The sequence below is a fragment of the Rhinoraja longicauda genome, chromosome 4, assembly GCF_053455715.1.
Source record: "Rhinoraja longicauda isolate Sanriku21f chromosome 4, sRhiLon1.1, whole genome shotgun sequence".
In the NCBI taxonomy this organism is placed as follows: domain Eukaryota; kingdom Metazoa; phylum Chordata; class Chondrichthyes; order Rajiformes; family Arhynchobatidae; genus Rhinoraja; species Rhinoraja longicauda.
The window spans coordinates 11,759,444-11,781,506 of NC_135956.1; the positions used below are offsets into that span (position 1 = coordinate 11,759,444).

Below are 22,063 nucleotides of genomic sequence, written 5' to 3' on the forward strand. Positions count from 1 at the left end.
TTTATCCATAAAGCACAGATTAGGGGCACGCTGGAATATCTTTAATTTGCCTAGATGAAACACTGCCAACAATTCCGATAACGGATCCAGGGCAAATCAACCCGTGGCGGTATTCCATTACATACCCTACACATCATCCCCTCCATCATCGTTGCACAGTGGTTGTACTATGTACCATCTACAAAATTATCAGCGGTTATCCAACCAGGTTAGTAATGGCATATACCAAATCCTCAACCTCTACAACTAAAGAAGGGCAAGAGCAGCAGACAGATGGAAACACCACTACCTATGGTTCCCTGCCATAGGTGACTTAGAAATATATTGGTGGTCCTTCATAGTCACTGGGTCTAGATCCTGGAACTCCCTGTCCAACAGGACTGCAGCATCTCAAGAAGGTGCCTCACCGCCAACTTCCCAAGGGCAATTAGGGAAGAACAATTAGTGAAATGGTTGCCTATAGCTGCACGGAAGAAGCCACCAGAATCGCACTGGGCCAGGATGGCCCCTGCTTCACCCATCCACTGCCACCAGGACGCTGGGCCATAAAGTGAGAAATGTAAGAAACTGCACATCTCCAGAGTTCTTTTTCAGACTTTTTATTGACTTGGAAGTTGCAAGATGATGCCAGAATGTGGTGACTGTGTGTTATGCTCTGGGGCACACAGGAACTGGACTCAAACGCATGACTCACACACAAGAGTCAATTTTGAGAAAATAAAGGCGTTCTTTAATTTTCACATTAAAGAACACTGCGATTCTAACTTACTCAGCTACAAAAACATTAGTTACAAACATTACTTACTAGCTATACTACGACCGAGAGCACATGAATCAGAGCACATGAATCACAAGACGAACTGGCACAGGACAAAGGGAGGCGTGGACTATATATATATGAGGTAAGGGCACACAGGTGGAAACAATCAAGGCGGGGCTGACAATTACAATGGCAGGAAGTCAAGGGACCTGAAATGAGAATCTAAACACAGAACATGACACAAGACTAACATATCTGACGGGACATTACAGTACCCCCCCCCCTTTAGGACCGACTCCTGACGGTCCAGACTGGTCAGGATGAGTCTTGTCAAAGTCCTTGATCAAAGTCTTGTCTAAAATGAAGCTGGCAAGAATCCAGCACCTCTCCTCAGGACCGTAGCCTTCCCAGTCGACCAGAAACTGGCGACCGCGACCTCTCGCGGACTGCAAGAAGTGCCTTAACTGTGTAGACCGGACCACCGTCGACGAGCCGGGGGGGTGGAGGGGGCTTGGAGGCGGGCACGAGTGCACTTTCCTTGACCGGTTTTATTTTGCTGACGTGGAATGTAGGGTGAACCCTTAATGACCTGGGGAGTTGTAGACGGACCGAAACAGGCTTAATGACTTTCGAAATGGGAAATGGACCCACGAACCTTGGAGCCAGCTTTCTGGCGTGGACGTGAAGTGGCAAGTCCTTTGTAGACAGCCATACCTTCTGGCCTGGGCGATAATGCGGAGCGGATCTGCGGTGGCGGTCGGCTGCCGCTTTCATCCGGGACTGACCCCGGAGTAGAACCCTCCGAGCTCCGTCCCAGATTCGGCGACAGCGTCGGATCATGGCGTGGGCAGAAGGCACCGTCACCTCACCCTCATAAGCCGAGAACAAGGTGGGCTGGTAGCCGTAGGCACACTGGAAGGGTGTGAGTCCCGTGGCAGCCGTAGGAAGTGTGTTGCGTGCGTACTCGACCCAGATGAGATGGTCGCTCCAGGTGGTCTGGTTCTGCGTGATCAGACAGCGCAAGCAGGTCTCGAGCTCCTGGTTCATCCGCTCAGTCTGGCCATTGGATTGCGGATGGTAACCAGAAGACAGGCTGACGGTGGCACCTATGAGGGAACAAAACTCACTCCAAAACTTGGACACAAACTGAGGGCCTCAGTCCGAGACAATGTCTGTAGGGAAACCATGGATACGGAAAACGTGAGACATCATTACCTCTGCCGTCTCTTTGGCAGAGGGGAGCTTGGCCACAGCGATAAAATGTACCATCTTTGAAAATCGGTCTACCACCGTCAGGACAGTTGTGTTACCTTTGGAGGCCGGCAACCCAGTAACAAAGTCAATAGAGATGTGGGACCAGGGCCTCTGAGGGACTGAAAGTGGGTGCAGCAGGCCCGCTTGGGCTTGTCTAGAGGGCTTGCTCCTTGCACAGACAGGGCAGGCGGCCACATATTCAGCTACATCCTTCTCAAGTGAAGGCCACCAAAAACGCTGTTTAACCACAAAAACAGTTCTCTTGGCACCTGGATGGCATGTGAGCAGGGACGTGTGAGCCCAGTGGATTACCTGGGGGCGCAATGTCACAGGAACAAACAAACAGTTAGTAGGACAGCCACTCAGTGCTGGAGTCTCATCATTAGCCTGCTTCACATCTGTTTCGATCTGCCAAGACACCGCTCCTACCACACGGTTAAGTGGCAGGATGGGTTCGGGTTCTCTGGTATCAGGTTCAGGGTCATAAAGTCGGGACAGGGCGTCTGGTTTTGTGTTCTGGGAACCGGGCCTGTAAGACAGAGAAAAGTTGAACCTACTAAAAAACAGAGTCCATCTGGCCTGACGTGAGTTGAGTCTCTTTGCTTTACGGATGTATTCCAGGTTCTTGTGATCTGTCCATACCAGAAAAGGCTGCTCGGCCCCCTCCAGCCAGTGCCTCCACTCCCCCAATGCGGCTCTGACCGCCAGCAGTTCTTTGTTTCCGACATCATAATTCTTTTCTGCTGGGGTCAACTTACATGACAGGTAGGCGCAGGGATGCATCCGGTTGTCCTTCTCCGCTCTCTGGGAAAGTACCGCCCCAATCCCCTCGTTGGAGGCATCCACCTCCACAATGAACTGTCTCTGGGGATCTGGGATGGTCAGAACAGGAGCGTTGGTGAACAATGTTTTGAGGCGCTGGAAGGCGGCTTCGGCCTGAGGATTCCACTGGAACTGGGTCTTGGAAGACGTGAGAGAGTGCAGAGGAGCAGCAACAGCACTGAAGTCTCTAATAAAACGTCTGTAAAAGTTTGCAAATCCGAGAAACTGTTGCACCTTCTTTCTGTTAGTGGGGGTGGGCCAATTGGCCACCGCACTGACCTTACCAGGGTCCATCTGGATGTGGTCGGCCGATATAATGTAGCCCAGAAAGGACATTGTGTCTGCGTGGAAGTCGCACTTCTCGGCCTTCACATACAGACGGTTAGCTAAGAGCTTCTGCAACACACACTTGACATGACGCTCATGAGACTGTATGTCTGGAGAGAAGATAAGAATGTCATCAAGGTAGACAAAAACACACTCATTGAGAAATTCCCTGAGGACCTCGTTCATAAAAGCTTGGAAGACTGCGGGGGCATTGGTTTACCCGAACGGCATCACCAAATACTCGTAGTGCCCGTTAGGGGTGTTAAACCCAGTTTTCCACTCATCCCCCTCTCTGATTCTCACTAGATGGTATGCATTCCTTAAGTCTAGTTTAGTGAATACTTTGGCTTTGTGCAACAGTTCAAAAGCAGAAGACATCAAAGGAAGTGGGTAACGATTCTTGATCGTAATCTCGTTTAGGAAGCTGTAATCTATGCAGGGACGAAGTGACCCATCTTTCTTGCCCACAAAGAAAAACCCCGCGCCTGCTGCCGAGGAGGACGGGCGAATAATGCCCGTCCTCAGGGAGGACTCAATGTACTCATCCATCGCCTTCCTCTCGGGGCCGGATATGGAGTACAGTCGCCCCTTGGGAATAGGGGCCCCCGGCAGCAGGTTGATAGCGCAGTCGAAAGGTCGATGAGGAGGTAGGGTGGTGGCCCTGGACTTGTTGAACACCTCCTTCAGTTCATGGTAACATGGTGGAACCTTCGACAGATCGGGATAGTCATCATCATCATTAGAAATCTTTATTTCTTCAGATTTAAGAACATTTATTCCCAAAACCGCCCCGATCTTCCCGTAACTCACCCCTTTGTTCACTGGTTCAACAAGACATGATTGTGTGCACTCAACCCCCCATCGTCTGATCTTACCAGATTGCCAATCAATCTGAGGATTGTGTTTCTGCAGCCAAGGGAAACCAAAGACCAAGGGATGTTGAGCTGAGTCAAACAAGTGAAAAGACATTATCTCCACATGGTTAGCATTGAACATGACTTTGACAGGTTCTGTACGATGAGTTATCGCAAACAACTGACGTCCATCCAAAGCGCTCGCCACAATAGGTTGCAACAAGGGCACAGATTTAACCTTACACGATCGAGCTAAAGTCCAGTCCATGAGACTCTCGTCGGCTCCGGAGTCGATCAAAACCCCCCGAGTCACAATTTGCTGATTCAGAGTGAGGGTGGCCTGTGTCAGAGGTCGAGGAGGTAAGTCCGAAAGGGGGACTTGGCTCACCAGTGTCCTCCTTTTCACTGGTGAGCCACCCCTTTTACCGAGCAGTCGGCCAGACGGTGTCCTTGTTGACCGCAGTAAAAGCAGGCTCCGTCCTTCAGGCGGCGCTGTCGCTGCTCCGGAGTCAGCCTGGTTCGTCCTAGCTGCATGGGTTCCTCCGACGGCTGAGAGGACGCTGTTTTCTCCGGCCAGCGATGGACAGGGAACGATGACTTCTTCGGTGTGAAGGACCCGGAGGAGCGCCCCTGGTGATTGGGAGGACGATCAGCAGCCTGGTGTCTTTCCTTTTCCTTTATCCTGTTATCGACACGAATAGCCCTGGTAATTAATGTCTCTAGATCACTGGGTAACTCAAAAGGTGAAAGTCTGTCCTTTATAGCCTCCGACAACCCATTCATGAATGCATCCACTTGTGCAGGCATATTCCACCCACTGTCTGTTGCAAGGGTTCGGAAGTCAATGGCATAGTCTATCACTGGGCGAGTGTTCTGTTTTAGCTGCAGTAAGACTCGGGAAGCTTCCTTAGCAGAGGAAGTGTGATCAAAAATACTGCTAAATGTTCTTTGGAAGAGGTCTAGATCCTGACAGACTGTGGAGCCCCGAGACCACTCCGCAGTGGCCCATGCTGCGGCTCGTCCCGTCAAATGGGACACAATAAATGCTACCCTGGCCTGGTCTGAGGGGAAGTGTGCAGGGTTATGCTTGAAGTGGAGATCACATTGTACAAGGAATGATCTACAATTCTCCAGAGAACTTATCTGGTGAAGCCAGGCGTAGAATCAGCGTGGGGTTTGCAGGCGTGGCCGGAACAGCAGGCGGATGGCCGGCTGAAGGTTCAACGTGAGCCAGTGGAGAAGCTGCCGAAGTTGGGTCGAGACGAGCCAGAACCTGATGGAATTGTACAGCGAGGTGGTTAATCTGGGTCGTCACTGATGACTGGAACTCGCCTTGTCTATCGTTCAGCTCGCGCACCCCGTGACTGACTGAGCGCAGCTGCTCCTCCTGGTGCTGGATCTTAGTGCCCTGGTTGGCAAGGGCTGATTTCCAAATCTTAGAGTCGGCTGAGTCCATATTATGGCCAGTTCGTTCTGTTATGCTCTGGGGCACACAGGAACTGGACTCAAACGCACGACTCACACACAAGAGTCAATTTGGAGAAAATAAAGGCGTTCTTTAATTTTCACATTAAAGAACACTGCGATTCGAACCAAAAACTCTAAACTTACTCAGCTACAAAAACATTAGTTACAAACATTACTTACTAGCTATACTACGACCGAGAGCACATGAATCAGAGCACATGAATCACAAGACGAACTGGCACAGGACAAAGGGAGGCGTGGACTATATATACATGAGGTAAGGGCACACAGGTGGAAACAATCAAGGCGGGGCTGACAATTACAATGGCAGGAAGTCAAGGGACCTGAAATGAGAATCTAAACACAGAACATGACACAAGACTAACAGATCTGACGGGACATTACACTGTGTGCTGTTCCAGAAGTGGATGTATTGTACTCATGTATGATGTGGTGTAATTGCATAGCATACAGAACATGCATTTCACTGTACCTCTGTCCATGTGACTGTAAAGAAACCATTGAACATAGATAGAGTGAATGTGGAAAGGATGTTTCCACTAGTGGCAGAGTCTAGGACCAGAGGCCATAGCCTCAGAATAAAAGGACCTACCTTTAGTAAGGAGATGAGGAGGAATTTCTTTAGTCAGAAGATGGTGACTGTGGAATTCATTGCCACTGACGGCTGTGCAGGCCGTCAATGGATATTTTTAAGGCGGAGATTGACAGATTCTTGATTAGAGAGGATGTCAGGGGTTCTGGGGAGAAGGCAGGAGAATGGGGCTGAGATGGAAAGATAGATCAGCCATGGCAGAGTAGAATCGCCTAATTCTGCTCCTGTAACATGAACTTAAGAACCATTAAATACTGTCTTCTTGCGAATACCCAGATCTCAAAAAGAATATGAAAAAACATAGAAAAATAAATGTATTTTGTTCAAATATCATTAAGATATTCAGAACTCTGAAATACTTTGAAAATGTCAATAAATGTCAATAAATTAATGTAAATGTATACTGATGTAAATAATCATATTTAGTGATACCTTGAAGAATATAAGCCAGTAAATGCCTGTTCCAAATGTCACAATAAAGAAGGTGTTTGCCAGGTCTCCAGCATAAAACAGCAAGAACTTCAAGACAGTCTGAAATTAGAGAAAAAAACCCATATTTAATTGAAGAATGTGCAGCAAGGAACTGCAGATGTTTGTTTACACCGGATAGACACAAAATGCTGGAGTAACTCAGCGGGAAAGGCAGCATCTCGGAAGAAAATAAATGGGTGACTTTTCAGGTCGAGACCCTTCTACCCGAAATGTCACCCATTCCTTCTCTCCAGAGATGCTGCCTGCCCACTAAGATACTCAAGCATTTTGTGTCTATCTTTAATTGAAGAATATTTGTACACCATTTCTATGAATGTTGGATAATGCTGTATAGGTATTTATATTATTTTGCATGTGTCAATACGCTGTCAAACACATATTCAAATTCAATGCTGTAAAGCAGGTTACTTTTTTTGATGAAAGTAAATGCTCCAAATCCCAATGCAAATCTGGAATGCTACATTTTGAATGTGGTAGGCTGTAAAGGAATTGTAACAATAGGCTATTCATTTGCAAACTAAACACTCCACAGTGTAAATGATAGTCACAGGAAAAGCCACAAGACAAATATTCGGCATGTGTTGAGTTTGATAATTTCAGCCACATTCGGTGTGCATTAGACGCCTTCTTGTTTTTTTGATTGCTCATCCATGCAGCCAGGGCCGTCTTTACAGCATTATGGGCCCCGGGCAAAGCAGTGTATTGGGGCCCCTACGACAACTACTCACAGGAATAAAAATGTAAATGGTCGATAAAATGGGGCCCCTATGCTCGTGGGGCCCTGGGCAAGTGCCCATCAGGCCCATGCATTAAGACGGCCCTGCATGCAGCCCTGTATTATCTTCCAACACTTCCTGACCTGCAGAGGAACTTGGAGTGGGAGGGTAAAGATCCAGTCATCATGATCCATGTGGATTCTAATGTGTGGGAGAGTCCATGACTAGAGGTTATAGCCTCAGAATTAAAGGACATTCTTTTAGGAAGGAAATGAGAAATTAATTTAATCGGAGGGTGGTGAATCTGTGGAATTCTTTGCCTTCAGTGGATATTTTTAAGGCAGAGATAGATAGATTCTTGATTAATGCAGGTGTCAGTGGTTGTGGGGAGAAGGCAGGAGAGTGGGGTTAGGAGGGAGAGATGATTGAATGGCAGAGTAGACTTTAAGGGGACGAAACATCATCCATTCCTCTCAGGAGATGCTGCTTGTCCCGTTGAGTTATTCCAGCATTTTATCTATCTTTGTTGAACTTCTAAACTGGTGCGTAGCAAATATCATTGGTATTTGGCTGCATTTATTTCTTGCCAATGTTTGCTGTTAAAGGTACTCATGATAACAGAGTTATCATGAGGCTCTGCAGGACAATACAAAATATGAATTGCTCCTGGCGAGGAGTCATTTTTCAGAAAAGGACATTAAGGAGATAATGTACACTTACAAAACAAAAGCTGCCTACATATCTTTATTTATTTTTTGTTTCAATAGTGCAGATAGATCACGAGGTATCCTCTCAAACTCAAAAGATAAATCCTCCATTGATTAGGAAAACAAATACAGCTAGGCTTCCTGGTGTTGATCCATTACCCCCTGTAGTATGTGTCAAAGCTGATGTGTAGCAACAATAGAATTGTGCTTATTTCTAATACTCTTCCGCAGTTATACATAACATTCAAAAATATGATAAAAATTGCGAAGGTGTTGTGCTGATTAGTGATCTCACAGTGAGAGAAAAAAATTATTGAAAGAGGAAACAATTCTCTTCGCATCTGGGCAAATACAAATATATTTTTTGACTTGTGTGCCTTCTTTCTTAGATGGGAAATTATACCTCACACCAAAAGAAAGCAAGAGGAGGTTAGAACATATGTTTAAAACATTTGAAGAAAATCAACAAAAATGATTTCAATTTCATATTTGATTATTTTCTAGTCTTGAGCTTCCACAGAAGCTTGCTCTGTCATAAATATATAGCCATGTAGTCACACAGCATGGAAACAGACCCTTCAGCCCAACCTTCCCATGCCACCCATCTACATACACTAGTCCCACCTGCCATGTTTGGCCCATATCCCTCTAAACTTTTCCTTTCCAGGTAACTGTTCAAATGTCTTTTCAATGTTATTATAAGCACCGGCTTCAAATACCTCCTCTGGCAACTCATTCCATATACCCACAGCCATTTCGGGAATTCAAGTGTTTTGCACACAATTTTCAAACGATTTTCTTCATGTTTTTTACACAAAGTCAATAGACAATAGACAATAGACAATAGGTGCAGGAGTAGGCCATTCAGCCCATCGAGCCAGCACCGCCATTCAATGCGATCATGGCTGATCACTCTCAATCAGTACCCCGTTCCTGCCTTCTCCCCATACCCCCTCACTCCGCTATCCTTAAGAGCTCTATCCAGCTCTCTCTTGAAAGCATCCAACGAACTGGCCTCCACTGCCTTCCACACCTTCACCACTCTCTGACTGAAAAAGTTCTTCCTCATCTCCGTTCTAAATGGCCTACCCCTTATTCTTAAACTGTGGCCCCTTGTTCTGGACTCCCCCAACATTGGGAACATGTTTCCTGCCTCTAATGTGTCCAATCCCCTAATTATCTTATATGTTTCAATAAGATCCCCCCTCATCCTTCTAAATTCCAGTGTATACAAGCCTAATTGCTCCAGCCTTTCAACATACGACAGTCCCGCCATTCTGGGAATTAACCTAGTGAACCTACGCTGCACGCCCTCAATAGCAAGAATATCCTTCCTCAAATTTGGAGACCAAAACTGCACACAGTACTCCAGGTGCGGTCTCACCAGGGCCCGGTACAACTGTAGAAGGACCTCTTTGCTCCTATACTCAACTCCTCTTGTTACGAAGGCCAACATTCCATTGGCTTTCTTCACTGCCTGCTGTACCTGCATGCTTCCTTTCAGTGACTGATGCACTAGGACACCCAGATCTCGTTGAACATCCCCTCTTCCTAACTTGACACCATTCAGATAATAATCTGCCTTTCTATTCTTACTTCCAAAGTGAATAACCTCACACTTATCTACATTAAACTGCATCTGCCATGTATCCGCCCACTCACACAACCTGTCCAAGTCACCCTGCAGCCTTATTGCATCTTCCACACAATTCACACTACCCCCCAGCTTAGTATCATCTGCAAATTTGCTAATGGTACTTTTAATCCCTTCATCTAAGTCATTAATGTATATCGTAAATAGCTGGGGTCCCAGCACCGAACCTTGCGGTACTCCACTGGTCACTGCCTGCCATTCCGAAAGGGACCCATTTATCCCCACTCTTTGCTTTCTGTCTGTCAACCAATTTTCTATCCATGTCAGTACCCTACCCCCAATACCATGTGCTCTAATTTTGCCCACTAATCTCCTATGTGGGACCTTGTCGAAGGCTTTCTGAAAGTCGAGGTACACCACATCCACCGACTCTCCCCTGTCAATTTTCCTAGTTACATCCTCAAAAAATTCCAGTAGATTTGTCAAGCATGATTTCCCCTTCGTAAATCCATGCTGACTCGGAATGATCCTGTTACTGCTATCCAAATGCTCAGCAATTTCGTCTTTTATAATTGACTCCAGCATCTTCCCCACCACTGATGTCAGACTAACTGGTCTATAATTACCCGTTTTCTCTCGCTCCTTTCTTAAAAAGTGGGATAACATTTGTTATCCTCCAATCCACAGAAACTGATCCTGAATCTATAGAACATTGAAAAATAATCTCCAATGCTTCCACTATTTCTTGAGCCACCTCCTTAAGTACCCTGGGATGCAGACCATCAGGCCCTGGGGATTTATCAGCCTTCAGTCCCATCAGTCTACCCAAAACCAATTCCTGCCTAATGTGGATTTCCTTCAGTTCCTCCATCACCCTAGGTTCTCCGGCCCCTAGAACATTTGGGAGATTGTTTGTATCTTCCTCAGTAAAGACAGATCCAAAGTAACGGTTTAACTCGTCTGCCATTTCTTTGTTCCCCATAATAAATTCCCCTGCTTCTGTCTTCAAGGGACCCACATTTGCCTTGACTATTTTTTTCCTCTTCACGTACCTAAAAACACTTTTGCTATCCTCCTTTATATTATTGGCTAGTTTACCCTCGTACCTCATCTTTTCTCCCCGTATTGCCTTTTTAGGAAACCCAGTGCAATCTAAAGTCAGGTTCAATACATGTATCATGAGAAACTGACATATGCTGTACCTGGCTTAAAGGTACGATATCAAAACAAAGTTGCCTCTTAACCCATACATACTGGAATATCAATCATTGGAGATCCAACGCGTCTTTTCCAACTGGCTGTCTTTATCATTGAATAGATAGCTGATAAGCCTGACAGGAAACCCAGTGCAATCTAAAGCAGAAGAAAAGTAAATATGCATATAAAATAAATGTAGTCTTTATTCTATTTCTACTTCTCACCCCTCCAATATCCTCTTATCATCATACCACTCCAACTGATTTTAAGAGTAGATTAGGTTGTACACTCTGGAATTTGGATTTTAGTAATGCAATCAAGGGAGATACTGTATGGAAAGAGATCCATTAGCCCACCGAGTCCATATTGACAACGAACCATCATTCACCCTAATCCTACATTAATCCCATTTTTTATTCTCTCCACATTTTCATCAATTTCAACCCAGATTCTGACACATTGCGAGACTGCAGGACAATTTAGAGGCTAATTAATCTACTAACCTGAACGTTTTTGGGATGTGGGAGGAAAGAGGAGCATCTAAAAGAAACTCATGCTAGCCCAGCAGGTCAGCATGGTACCACAGCAGTAGAGTTGCTGCCTTACAGCGCCAGAGACCCAGGTTCCATCCTGACTACGGTACACACACCCCAGTTTGCATTGACGGTGCCGAAGTAGAGATGGTTGAAAATTCAGAGTCAATATCATCAGCAACTTCTCCTGTACCACCCACATTGAAGCAACGACCAAGAAAGCACACCAACGCTACTTCCTTAGAAGGCTTAGGAAGTTTGGCATGTCCTCTGCAACTCCCACCAACTTCTACTGATGCAGCATAGAAAGCATTTTTTCACGATGCGTCACAGCTTGGTTTGGGAACAGCTCCATCCAAGACCGCAAGAAATTGCAGCGAATTGTAGACGCAGCCCAGACCATCACACAAACCAACTTCCCTTCTATTGACTCTATTTATACCTCACGCTGCCTCGACAACTCCAGCAGCGTCATCAAGAACAAGTCGCACCTTGGCCACTCCCTCTTCTCCCCTCTCACATCGGGAAAAAGGTATAGAAGTATGAAAACGCACACCTCCAGATTAAAGGACAGTTTCTTCCCAGCTGTTATCAGGCAACTGAACCATCCTACCACAACCAGAGAGCAGTCCTGAACTACTATCTACCTCTTTGATGACCACCAGACTATTCTTGATTTAACTTTGTTGTCTTTACCTTACACTAAACGTTATTCCCTTATCATGTATCTATACACTTCAAATGACTCAATTGTAATCATGTCTTGTCTTTCTGCTGATTGGATAGTAAGGAACAAAAGCTTTTCACTGTACCTTGGTACACGTGAGAATAAATAACTAAACTAAACCAAGGGTGCTGTCTGTACGGAGTTTGTGCGTTCTCCTCGTGATCACGTGGGTGTTCTCCGCGTGTTTCAGTTTCCGCCCACACTCCAAAGACGTGTAGGTTAATTGGCTTCAATAAAGATTGTAAATTGTTCCCAGTGTGTAGGATAGTGCTAGTGTATGAGGATCGCCGGTCAGCATGGACTCGGTGGGCTGAAGGGTCTGTTTGCGCGCTGTATCTCTAAACTAAGCTACACACAGGGAGAACTCGCAAACTCCACACGGACAGCATCCGTGTTCAGATTTGAACCCAGGTCCCTGGCGCAGTGATACAGCCGTTCTGCTAGCTGCACCATTCCATTTCAGTTCAGCGGATATTAAGGTAGCTTCTTCTGTAAACCCCCTCTGTTCAGTTGTACCTCCCTGTCAATCGCAATCAAGATAACATTTCATAGAAGTTGAAAGAAGGACATGGAAACTCAAATTCAGATATGTGATTTGTCAGTCTTGCAAATACCAATTTAAAATGAGTATGCTAAACATATTCTTCAAAGCCTAACAAAACCAATTTCTATAAAATTAGCGATCTCGGTGACACAAGATAACTAGTTGACACAATGAGATATCAGTCCCTCTCCAGATGCTATTTCAGAAAGATGGTAGAGAAAATTGGACCCTTTGCTGATAATCATGACGTAACAGGAGAATCTAGCATTCCTGTATTTAAAACAATTTAAAATGTTACACTTGTCACACGCATGTACCTTTGCAAATAATTTTTCTGTTGGGAATTATGCCAGCCAACAAAAGGCAATTTATAAAATGTGTCCAACATTATGAAGTCATAGAGTCATACCATTTGGAAACAGATCATTTGGCCCAACTTGCCCACATCGATCAGGATATCAATTCTACACTGTCCCACCTGCCAGTGTTTGACCCATATCTTTCTATGCTTCTCTACTGCTTTAGTTATAGAGTCATAGAGTGATACAGTGTAGAAACAGGCCTTTTGGCCCAACTTGCTCACACCGGCCAACATGTCCCAGCTACACTAGTCCCACCTGCCTGTGTTTGGTCCATATCCCGCCAAAACTGTCCTATCCATGTACCTGCCAAAATATCTTTTAAATGCTGTGATAGTACCTGCCTGAACTATCTCCTCTGGCAGCTCGTCCCATACAACCACCACCATTTGTGTGAAAAAATTACCTGTCCGGTTCCTATTAACTTTTTTCCCTTTCATCTTAAACCTATGTCCTCCTGCTCCAGATTTCCCTACTTTAGGTAAGAGACTCTGTACAGCTGCCCTATCTATTCCCCTCATGATTTTATACACTTCTATAAGATCACCCGTCAGCCTTCGGCGCTCCAGGGAATAAAGCCCTAGCCTGCCCAATTTCTCCCTACAGCTCAGGCCCCCGAGTCCTGGCAACATCCTCATAAATCTTCTTTTCGCCCTTTCCAGCTTAACAACATTATGCTAAAATGTTCTCCAAATTTTTTTGACAAGAGGTAAAAATTAACATTTATATATATATGAATAATCTACCAGCCTGGTGAAAAAATGTAGACATATGAGAGCTAACAGACATTCAAAAGCCTAAGAAGTGATGGCACCTGACTTCATCAGCACAACTCCGTAACAGTACTTAGAGTCATAGAGTCATACTGTGCGGAAACAGGCCCTTCAACCCAACTTGCCCACCTCGACCAACATGTCCCTGCTACACTAGTCCCACTTGCCTGCATTTGGCCCATATCCCTCTAAACCTGCCATATCCATGTACCTGTCTAATTCCTTCTTAAACATTACGATGGTCGCTGCCTCAACTACCTCCTCTGGCAGCTCATTTCATACACTCACCACCCTTTGTGTGAAACAGTTACCTCTCAGATTCCTATAAAATCTTTCCCCTTTTACCTTAAATCTCTGCCCTCTGGTTCTCCATTGCCCGACTCTGGGCAAGAGACTCTGCATCTACCCGATCTATTTCTCTCATGGTTTTATATATTCACCCCTCATCCTCCTGCTCTCCAGGGAATAGAGTCCCAGCCTGCTCAACCTCTCTCTATAGCTCAGACCCTCGAGACCTGGCAACATCCTTGCAAATCTTCTCTGCACTCTTTCCAACTTGACAACATCTTTCCTATAAAATGGTGCCCAGGACTGAACAGAATACTCTAAATGCAGCCTCACCAATGTCTTATCCAACTGCAACATGACCTCCCAAATTCTGTAGTCAATACTTGCACATAATCAATATCAGTACAATAATCGCAGCATAAATTTGGCCAAATGGCTTTTCCCAAAGGAGAATGAAAGCAGCAAACGTACAAACTAATTTTGAAATATTTTAACTCCTATTCAAAAGCCAAATAGGAAACAATATAATTATTTTGAAATAAGTTTCGAATGAAGGAACATAATTTCATTCATAAAAACAAATTGCATTTTAGAATTAATTGTCTGGCAATTATTTATCCTAAATGAAGTTGGACCAATACAAGCAAGATTAACAGATACATTTTAAAATACTTGGCATCAAACTTCAAGCAAGGAATACAGAAGATGAAAGCTCCAAAAGAGATACTGCTGGACAATAATGATACTGAATGTTATGAAAGCCAGAAAGAGAAATATAAATGTGTTCACAATGATTGAACATTTATTTTTCTTCCTTCAATAACCTATGAAGTGGATATGAGATTGTTGGCTTAATTTGAGGGTCAACATAAACTCTGAAAAATTATCATGGTTAATTATCATGTTACAAGACATATTTAGCAAGAGTCATTTTAGTTTGAAAGATTGAACAATTCTTACAAACCTACCTTTGTATTTTGAAATGCTGTAATCAAGTCCATTTGATATTCAACTGAGAAAGATACCTGTCCGATACGTGGAAAAATATGAAATAAAAAGTTTATACTTTGGTTCAATCAAATTAAACTCTGATAATTCACCATCCATTTGAAACACATTTTGTTTGGAAATCATGGTAGTTTGGCATCTGGCTCAGTTATCAGTTTAGAGTTTGAGTCAGGGATCCAGAGTGTGGGGGCTGCATGCGGACTGTGGACTATATTTTAATTTAGTTTAAAGATACAGCAATTACAATTATACCAAGCCAATTAATTTACAAACCTGTACGTCTTTGAAGTGTTGGAAGAAACTGAAGATACAGGAGAAGAAACCCCACGCAGGTGATGGGGAGAACGTACAAACTTCGTACAGACAAGCACCCATCGTCAGGATCGAACCCGGGTCTCTGGCGTCGTAAGGCACCAACTCTATCGCTGTGCCATTGTGCCGCCTGAGGCCAGACTTGATGTATGACAGGAATCAGGGCCATGGTTTGGGGCATCAGGGGTTAGGAACGGGGTAGAGATATGGAGCTGGGATATGGACTCCTTTCATCTTTCTTACTCCCTTTAATCTCGCTGGGTTCACTGGAAAATATATACCATTATGTAAAATGTTAACAAAAGAAGATTGAATATTTTGGGAAAGTTGCAAATCTGGCACTAAAAAGCCTTCAGCGTGTTGGATTTTCAGTGTCGGTGGGACTTTGTTTTGTGTACATTCACTCGGAGGTCCTGCTTCCCAATCTTTCAGGGTATTTCTGTAATTTGAACACCTAGTTCTCTGTTGATTAATGCCCATTTTAATATGATTTGTAAATTTAAAGAGTTTTGCTTATGTCTAAATTATAAATTGAACCCAGATATTTTTGGTTATTGTCCATCATGATCAACGGCCATGCAACTAACAATTATTTAAGGATGCCTGCAGACTTTAACACAGAAATATTAAATACCCAAAGTGCTGGAGTAACTCAGCAAGTCAGGCAGCATCTTTGGAAAATAAAATAGATGATGTTTTGGGTTCAGACCCTTCTTCTAAAGAACGATTCAGTCTGAAGTAGGGTCCCGATCCGAAATGTCACCTATCTATGTTGAGTCTGAAGAAGGGTCCTGCCTGAAACGTCACCTATCCATGTTCTCCAAAGAGGCTACCAGACCTGCTGAGTTATTCCAAGATTTTGTGTCGATTTTTTTTGTAAACCAACATCTGTAGTTCCTTGAGTTGACAAAATTAACAATTTAATCCTTTTAAAAAAAATGGATCCATACTTACTGAAACAGTTTGTTGATCTGGATTTTGGATCTGAATATCTGAGTAAGAGATAGCCATCATAGGAGGAATGACCTTCCCTTGCAGAGTGTTGGGCACAAGCATCACACTGCAAAATCAGTCAAGTTACATCAAAACTTACTTGAGTGTTCATTAATTCAAATGTGAAGCATAATGATTTTATTGACAAATTCAATTATTCTTTTCCCTAATTGACTGAAATCCCATTAATGTTAGCTGACCGCAATGCTCAAATGTTTGCCAAAGAATAATGTAAAAGACCCGTTTGTTAATTCAGCCATGCCCTCTGTCATGATAAGATTTCCTTTCTGGTTCATGTTCATACGTGATAGGAGCAGAATTAGGCCATTCGGCCCATCAAGTGTACTACACCATTCAATCATGGCTGATTTATCTTTACCTCCTAACCCCATTCTCCTGCCTTCTCCCCATAATCCACTGACACCTGTCTCCGATGCTATGCTTATCATCCTGCAATTCTTTACCCATCTATCTATGGTGCCTCAGTGGTAATTCTTTCCCTGTTCACATACCTGTAGAATACTGTCTCTTTGCAAAATCATGCAGGAGGTCACTACTGGAAACAAAACTTGTATCTATCTATTGTGTACTTTGTAGTTATAGGTTTATTGGAAAAGTGCTCCATCAGATGGAATAACAGAACAGGATATAAGTTTAATGCTTACAAAAGAATCATCAACTTGCTTTCGATTTTTTCATGTGAAAACTCACTCACCTGATTTTTATGTGGCTCGCAACTCTAATTGCTTTTGGCTGGCTATCCAGGTTCATTTCACGGCCACTGAGAGTATCCACCAAGAAAATACGCCTGGTTAAATACCAAGTATTCATCGTTTTATCTGTGATTTATAAAAAAATATTTAAAACTTGAACACATACAGGAGGGCTGCAGAATCGTTGGCATATCCCAGTATTCCTCTGATAATTCCATATCCAATTGTATGAAAATCATGATGGTTCGGACTCAATGGTTAATGGGGAATATAATAATAATATATTCCTTTATTCGTCCCACACCGGGGAAATTTACAATGTTACAGCAGCAAAGTTGATAGCAAGAGAGCTACAGATCATTCATTATAAATAAAAGACACATAAATTGTCATCAGTTTTCTTTGTGTTCTTAGCTGTTATTGTTGACTCGTCTGCTGGGAGCAGTGCTGGTTGTGCAGTCTCACAGCAGCGGGAAGGAAGGACCTATATCTCTCCTTCACGCACTTGGGGTGAAGGAGTCTGTCACTGAAGGAGCTACTCAGTGCAGTGACAGTGTCCTGCATGGGGTGGGAGTCGATGTCCAGCAGCAATGTTAGTTTTGCCATCACCCTCCTCTCTCCCACCACCTGCACTGAGTCGAGGGGGCAACCCAGGACAGAGTTGGCCTTCCTGACCAGCTTGTCGAGTCGAATATGACTGGGATCCAGAGTGCAAATGGTCGGCACCGCGGCGCAGCGGTAAGGTTACTGCCTCACAGCGTCACGATGCTTGTTTGATCCTGACCCCGGGGTACATTCTTCTTGTGACCGCATGGAGCTTCTCCCACATTCGAAAGACATGCATGTTTGCAGGTAAATTGGCTTCTGTAAAAATGGCCCCCAGCGTATTGGATGCGAAAGTGGGATAACAAAGAACTAGAGCAGAGGGATCTAGGAGTACAGGTGCATGGTTCCTTGAAGGTCGAGTCACAGGTGGATAAGGTGGTCAAAAAGGCTTTTGGCACTTTGGCCTTCGTCAGTCAGAGTTTTGAGTATAGAGGTTGGGAGGTCATGTTGCAGTTGTATAAGACGTTGGTGAGACCACATCCAGAATATTGTGTTCAGTTCTGGGCACCATGTTATAGGAAAGATAGTGTCAAGCTTGAAAAGGTTCAGAAAATAATTACAAAGATGTTGCCAGGACTAGAGGGTGTGAGCTATAGGGAGAGGTTAAGTAGGTTGGGTCTCTATTCCATGCAGCGCAGGAGGATGAGGGGTTATCTTATGGAGGTGTACAAAATCATAAGAGGAATAGATTGGGTAGATGCACAGCGTCTCTTGCCCAAAGTAGGGAAATCAAGGACCGGAGGACATAGGTTCAAGGTGAAGGGGAATCAGAGGGGTAATTTATTCACACAAAGGGTGGTGGGTGTATGGAACAAGCTGCCAGATGTCGTTGTTGAGGCTGGGACTATCCCAACGTTTAAGAAACAGTTAGACAGGTACATGGATATGGACCAAGCGCAGGCAAGTGGGACTAGTGTAGCTGGGACTTTGTTGGCTGGTGTGGGCATGTTGGGCCGAAAGGTCTGTTTCCACACTGCATCACTCTATGACTCTAGTGTATGGATGATCGATGGTCAGTGTGATGTTGGTGGGCCAAATGGCCTGTTTCCGCTCTGTTTCTCCAAACTAACTTAAAGATGTGCGGCCATGCCAGGAGTCCAGGTTATGGAATGGGTGCATAGTAGCAGCTGGGGGCTGGCACACGAGGGTTAGGAACGTGGAGTGGGTTGAAACCGGATCCAAGTTCCATAATTCTTGTAAAATTGCTGCTCCCCTTAAATTCACTGGGCTCATTGGAAAAATCACTATATTGTTGTGGTCCTATCGACCTATTCATTGTGGGCTGAAGGGGCAGTTCCTGTGCTGTACTGTTCCATTGTTTAATATGTAAAAATATGAAATAAAAGTGGAGAGACACAAAAAGCTGGAGTAACTCAGCGGGACAGGAAACATCTCTGGAGAGAAGGAATGGGTGACGTTTTGGGTCGAGACCCTTCAAACTAGTCTGAAGAAGGGTGTAGGAGTCATTTGTGTTTATACTGGCTGCTGTTAGCATATTATATTATTTTGTCTGGATATATCTTGCCGTTTTATTTTGGACACTTGGGGGTCGTCGTTAGATGAATACATATATGGGCATAACGGTCTGGGAAGAGCCAGAACAAGGTGGTAGATCTGTGGATACAAGGACTGGGAGGAGTTAGACAAAGGGAGGGAGAGGATACAGTTCTTACCAGACCTACAATGAGCGCTGTGAGCAGACGGGGAGAGCAGCCATCTATGACTTGATGGCAAAATAGGTACAGCCTGGTATGTTCATCTCTTTGTTTATACAACTACTTCAATAAACTAATTAAACTGGAAAAATGTCTTGAAGATCTCTCTGTTGGATTTGCGTTAAGATCACTATAAATCCCTGTTGAGTAATGGCAATTAGAAAAGAGTTTACTGGAAAAGACTGAAGTTGCCATTACACTTTAAGTAAGAACTATCTCTATGTGTGAGACTGCATCTTGTGAATCAACTGGAGGAAACAAGGATTGTTTTATTTCACAAGCCTGATGCCGAATCCCACAGACTGGACAAGGTCGCCACCTGCGCTAATCTGACTAACGGAGGTTGGAAAGCCAACACGCAGGGAAAGTGAGTACGGCTACTATTAAGCTTTATTGGAAAAGCTAAATGCCAGAAGCTGTATTGGAAAATGGCTGCTATGATGCTGAGAACAAAGAAGTGACCTTGAGAATCACACAATATCAGTTGTTTTGAATACTTGTGCAGATACGACTTTGCATCAACACGTCTTATAGGGATAGCATACAAGTATGTCTGTGGTTAGATCTGATGTTCAGCCACAAGATGGCAATATCAGAAAAGATTCTGAAAAGGAAAGGAGGATTATCAAACCCACTGTCAAGGGCTTGGAATTGCTCATTGAGAAGCATCAGAAGAGAAAAAACTCAAGATATAAACAAGCTGTCAAGTTAATGGAAATGATGAAAGAGCTCATGAAATCAGGTGAAAATGTAAATGAAGTACAATCTAACCTGATTCAATTAAGCCAGCTCTGTGATGAAATCAAAGAAAATTACGAGCTATTGGTAAAGTTATCACTGCCTGAAGATGAACTCGAAAAGCAAAATCAATGGATTCACCAAACAGTGGAAACTTTGTATCGAGTTTTCACAAAATGCAAAGGTGTGGATATTTAAGGTTGGTCAGCAAACTACACACTCCATTGCTGGGAGTGCCACACAATAGAGTGATGTAAACTCAGAGGATATTGGACCTGATGACAGTGTTTCAAATGTTTTAAAACCGAAATTGAGCCATACATCTCGTTCTTCATTATGTGCATCTTCAACGCTCTCTGCTCGCATGAAAGCTCAGGCAGTTATGGCTGTTCTCGTAGAACGGGTTGCCTACCTGAAAGGCAAGCATGAGATTGAGGCACAAGAAGAACAAATGGAGGAAGAACAGAAGAGACACGTGGAACAGCTGAGAAGACAGAAGAAACAGCTGAGAAGAAGGAACAAATGCCATGATGACATTTTCATACTGCAAAGGATCATAAACAGGAATGTCTCTTGGAGTAGAAGAAAGATTTTGTTGATCTAGAAGAACAGTGTGAAGAAGGGTCTCGACCTGAAACGTCACCCATTCCTTCTCTCCTGGGATGCTGGAACTAGAACTAGATGCTGAACTGGCAGCAACCAATGCAAGACTCAAAGTACTTGAGGCCTGAGATCAAGAAGCAGCTCTAGAGTATCTGATGCAATGAACTCTTATTTGAGAAGAGAAACTGCTCAAAAGGAAACACCAGTTAAATTAGAGCCACGTGCAACGGAATACTTGCCTGATCAAGTGCAATAGGTTTTTTAGACCAAAACAAACAACTCAGGGACCATCTGCTAGAGCTCATGATAGGACCCATCTAACTCAACACTCTCCTCAAAGGCAAAAGCCAAAGACGCATGAGCAAAAGTGTGTGCAGGGGCATGTTTGCATCATCCCCCCAATACAGTGTGATGAAAACCAAGTTGATATCTATAACCTAATCCAGAAGCAAAATGATATCACTGTTCTTCTAAGGTATCACAAAATGCTGGAGTAACTCAGCGGGTGAAGCAGCATCTCACTGTTTCTTAGAGGTTGTTGCAATGCCATGGAACATCTCACCTATATGGAGGAAATGAATGTCACTTCCAATATGAAGACTATCCTTCTGAAACTGCCTTACAATCTCAAAGACAAGTGGAGAGATAAGGCATGTGAGCTGTAGGGGGAACTTGGATATCGAGCTATATTTTCCGACCTGGCAGGCTTCATAGAGAAACAATACTATCAGATCCACTTTTTGGAAACATCCAGGATGTTAAGCCAGTTGCGACTGTCAAAAGTCTACTTTTGCTAAGGCAAGAAAAAGGCAGCAACTCAGAGGAAGCAGTTTTGCAACAACTGCAAAACCTGTAGGAGCACAGGTGCACGAAAATCAAACAACAAAGGGAATGAAAAGAGACGTACCTACCACCAAGCTCAAGGTTCTTGTTTGTTCTGTAACAAAAGTGGTCACACATTAGGGCGGTGTCCACAGATCAATAGAAGAAGGAGCACAAAGAAAAGATAGACTTCTTAAAGGAGAAGGGAGTCTGTTTTGGATGGTTGAAGATAGGTCACATGAGCAAAGACTGCAAGAGTGGTTTGGCTTGTGATGTGTGCAACCAAAATCATCCTGAAATACTTCACATTGAACAAAAGGACAAGGAAAAGAAACCAGAACATACAGAACAGAATGAAAAGCCAATTGCGAGTGATGCTGTTCTCCCATCTCAAATGTTTGAGCATATTGAGGCCGGTGATGAAACCTGCATCTTCTCCATTGTACCAGCACAAGTGAAGAGCCGTAAGGGGAGCACAGTGTTGCAAACATATGCATTTTTGGATCATGGAAGTTCATCTACCTTT

The 22,063-nt window shown here is 44.0% G+C and overlaps 1 protein-coding gene across 1 annotated transcript in view; it reads right to left on the reverse strand.

The window, feature by feature from the left end:
* Positions 1-22,063, reverse strand: part of tmem67 (transmembrane protein 67) — an 86,465-nt gene that overhangs the window by 36,014 nt on the left and 28,388 nt on the right. The window contains exons 10-14 of the mRNA XM_078398411.1: positions 17,056-17,179; positions 16,302-16,407; positions 14,996-15,052; positions 10,861-10,959; positions 6,530-6,628 (exon numbers count right to left, since the gene is read on the reverse strand). Coding sequence (XP_078254537.1) covers positions 6,530-6,628; positions 10,861-10,959; positions 14,996-15,052; positions 16,302-16,407; positions 17,056-17,179 — 485 coding nt within the window. The remainder of the gene's footprint in view (positions 1-6,529; positions 6,629-10,860; positions 10,960-14,995; positions 15,053-16,301; positions 16,408-17,055; positions 17,180-22,063) is intronic.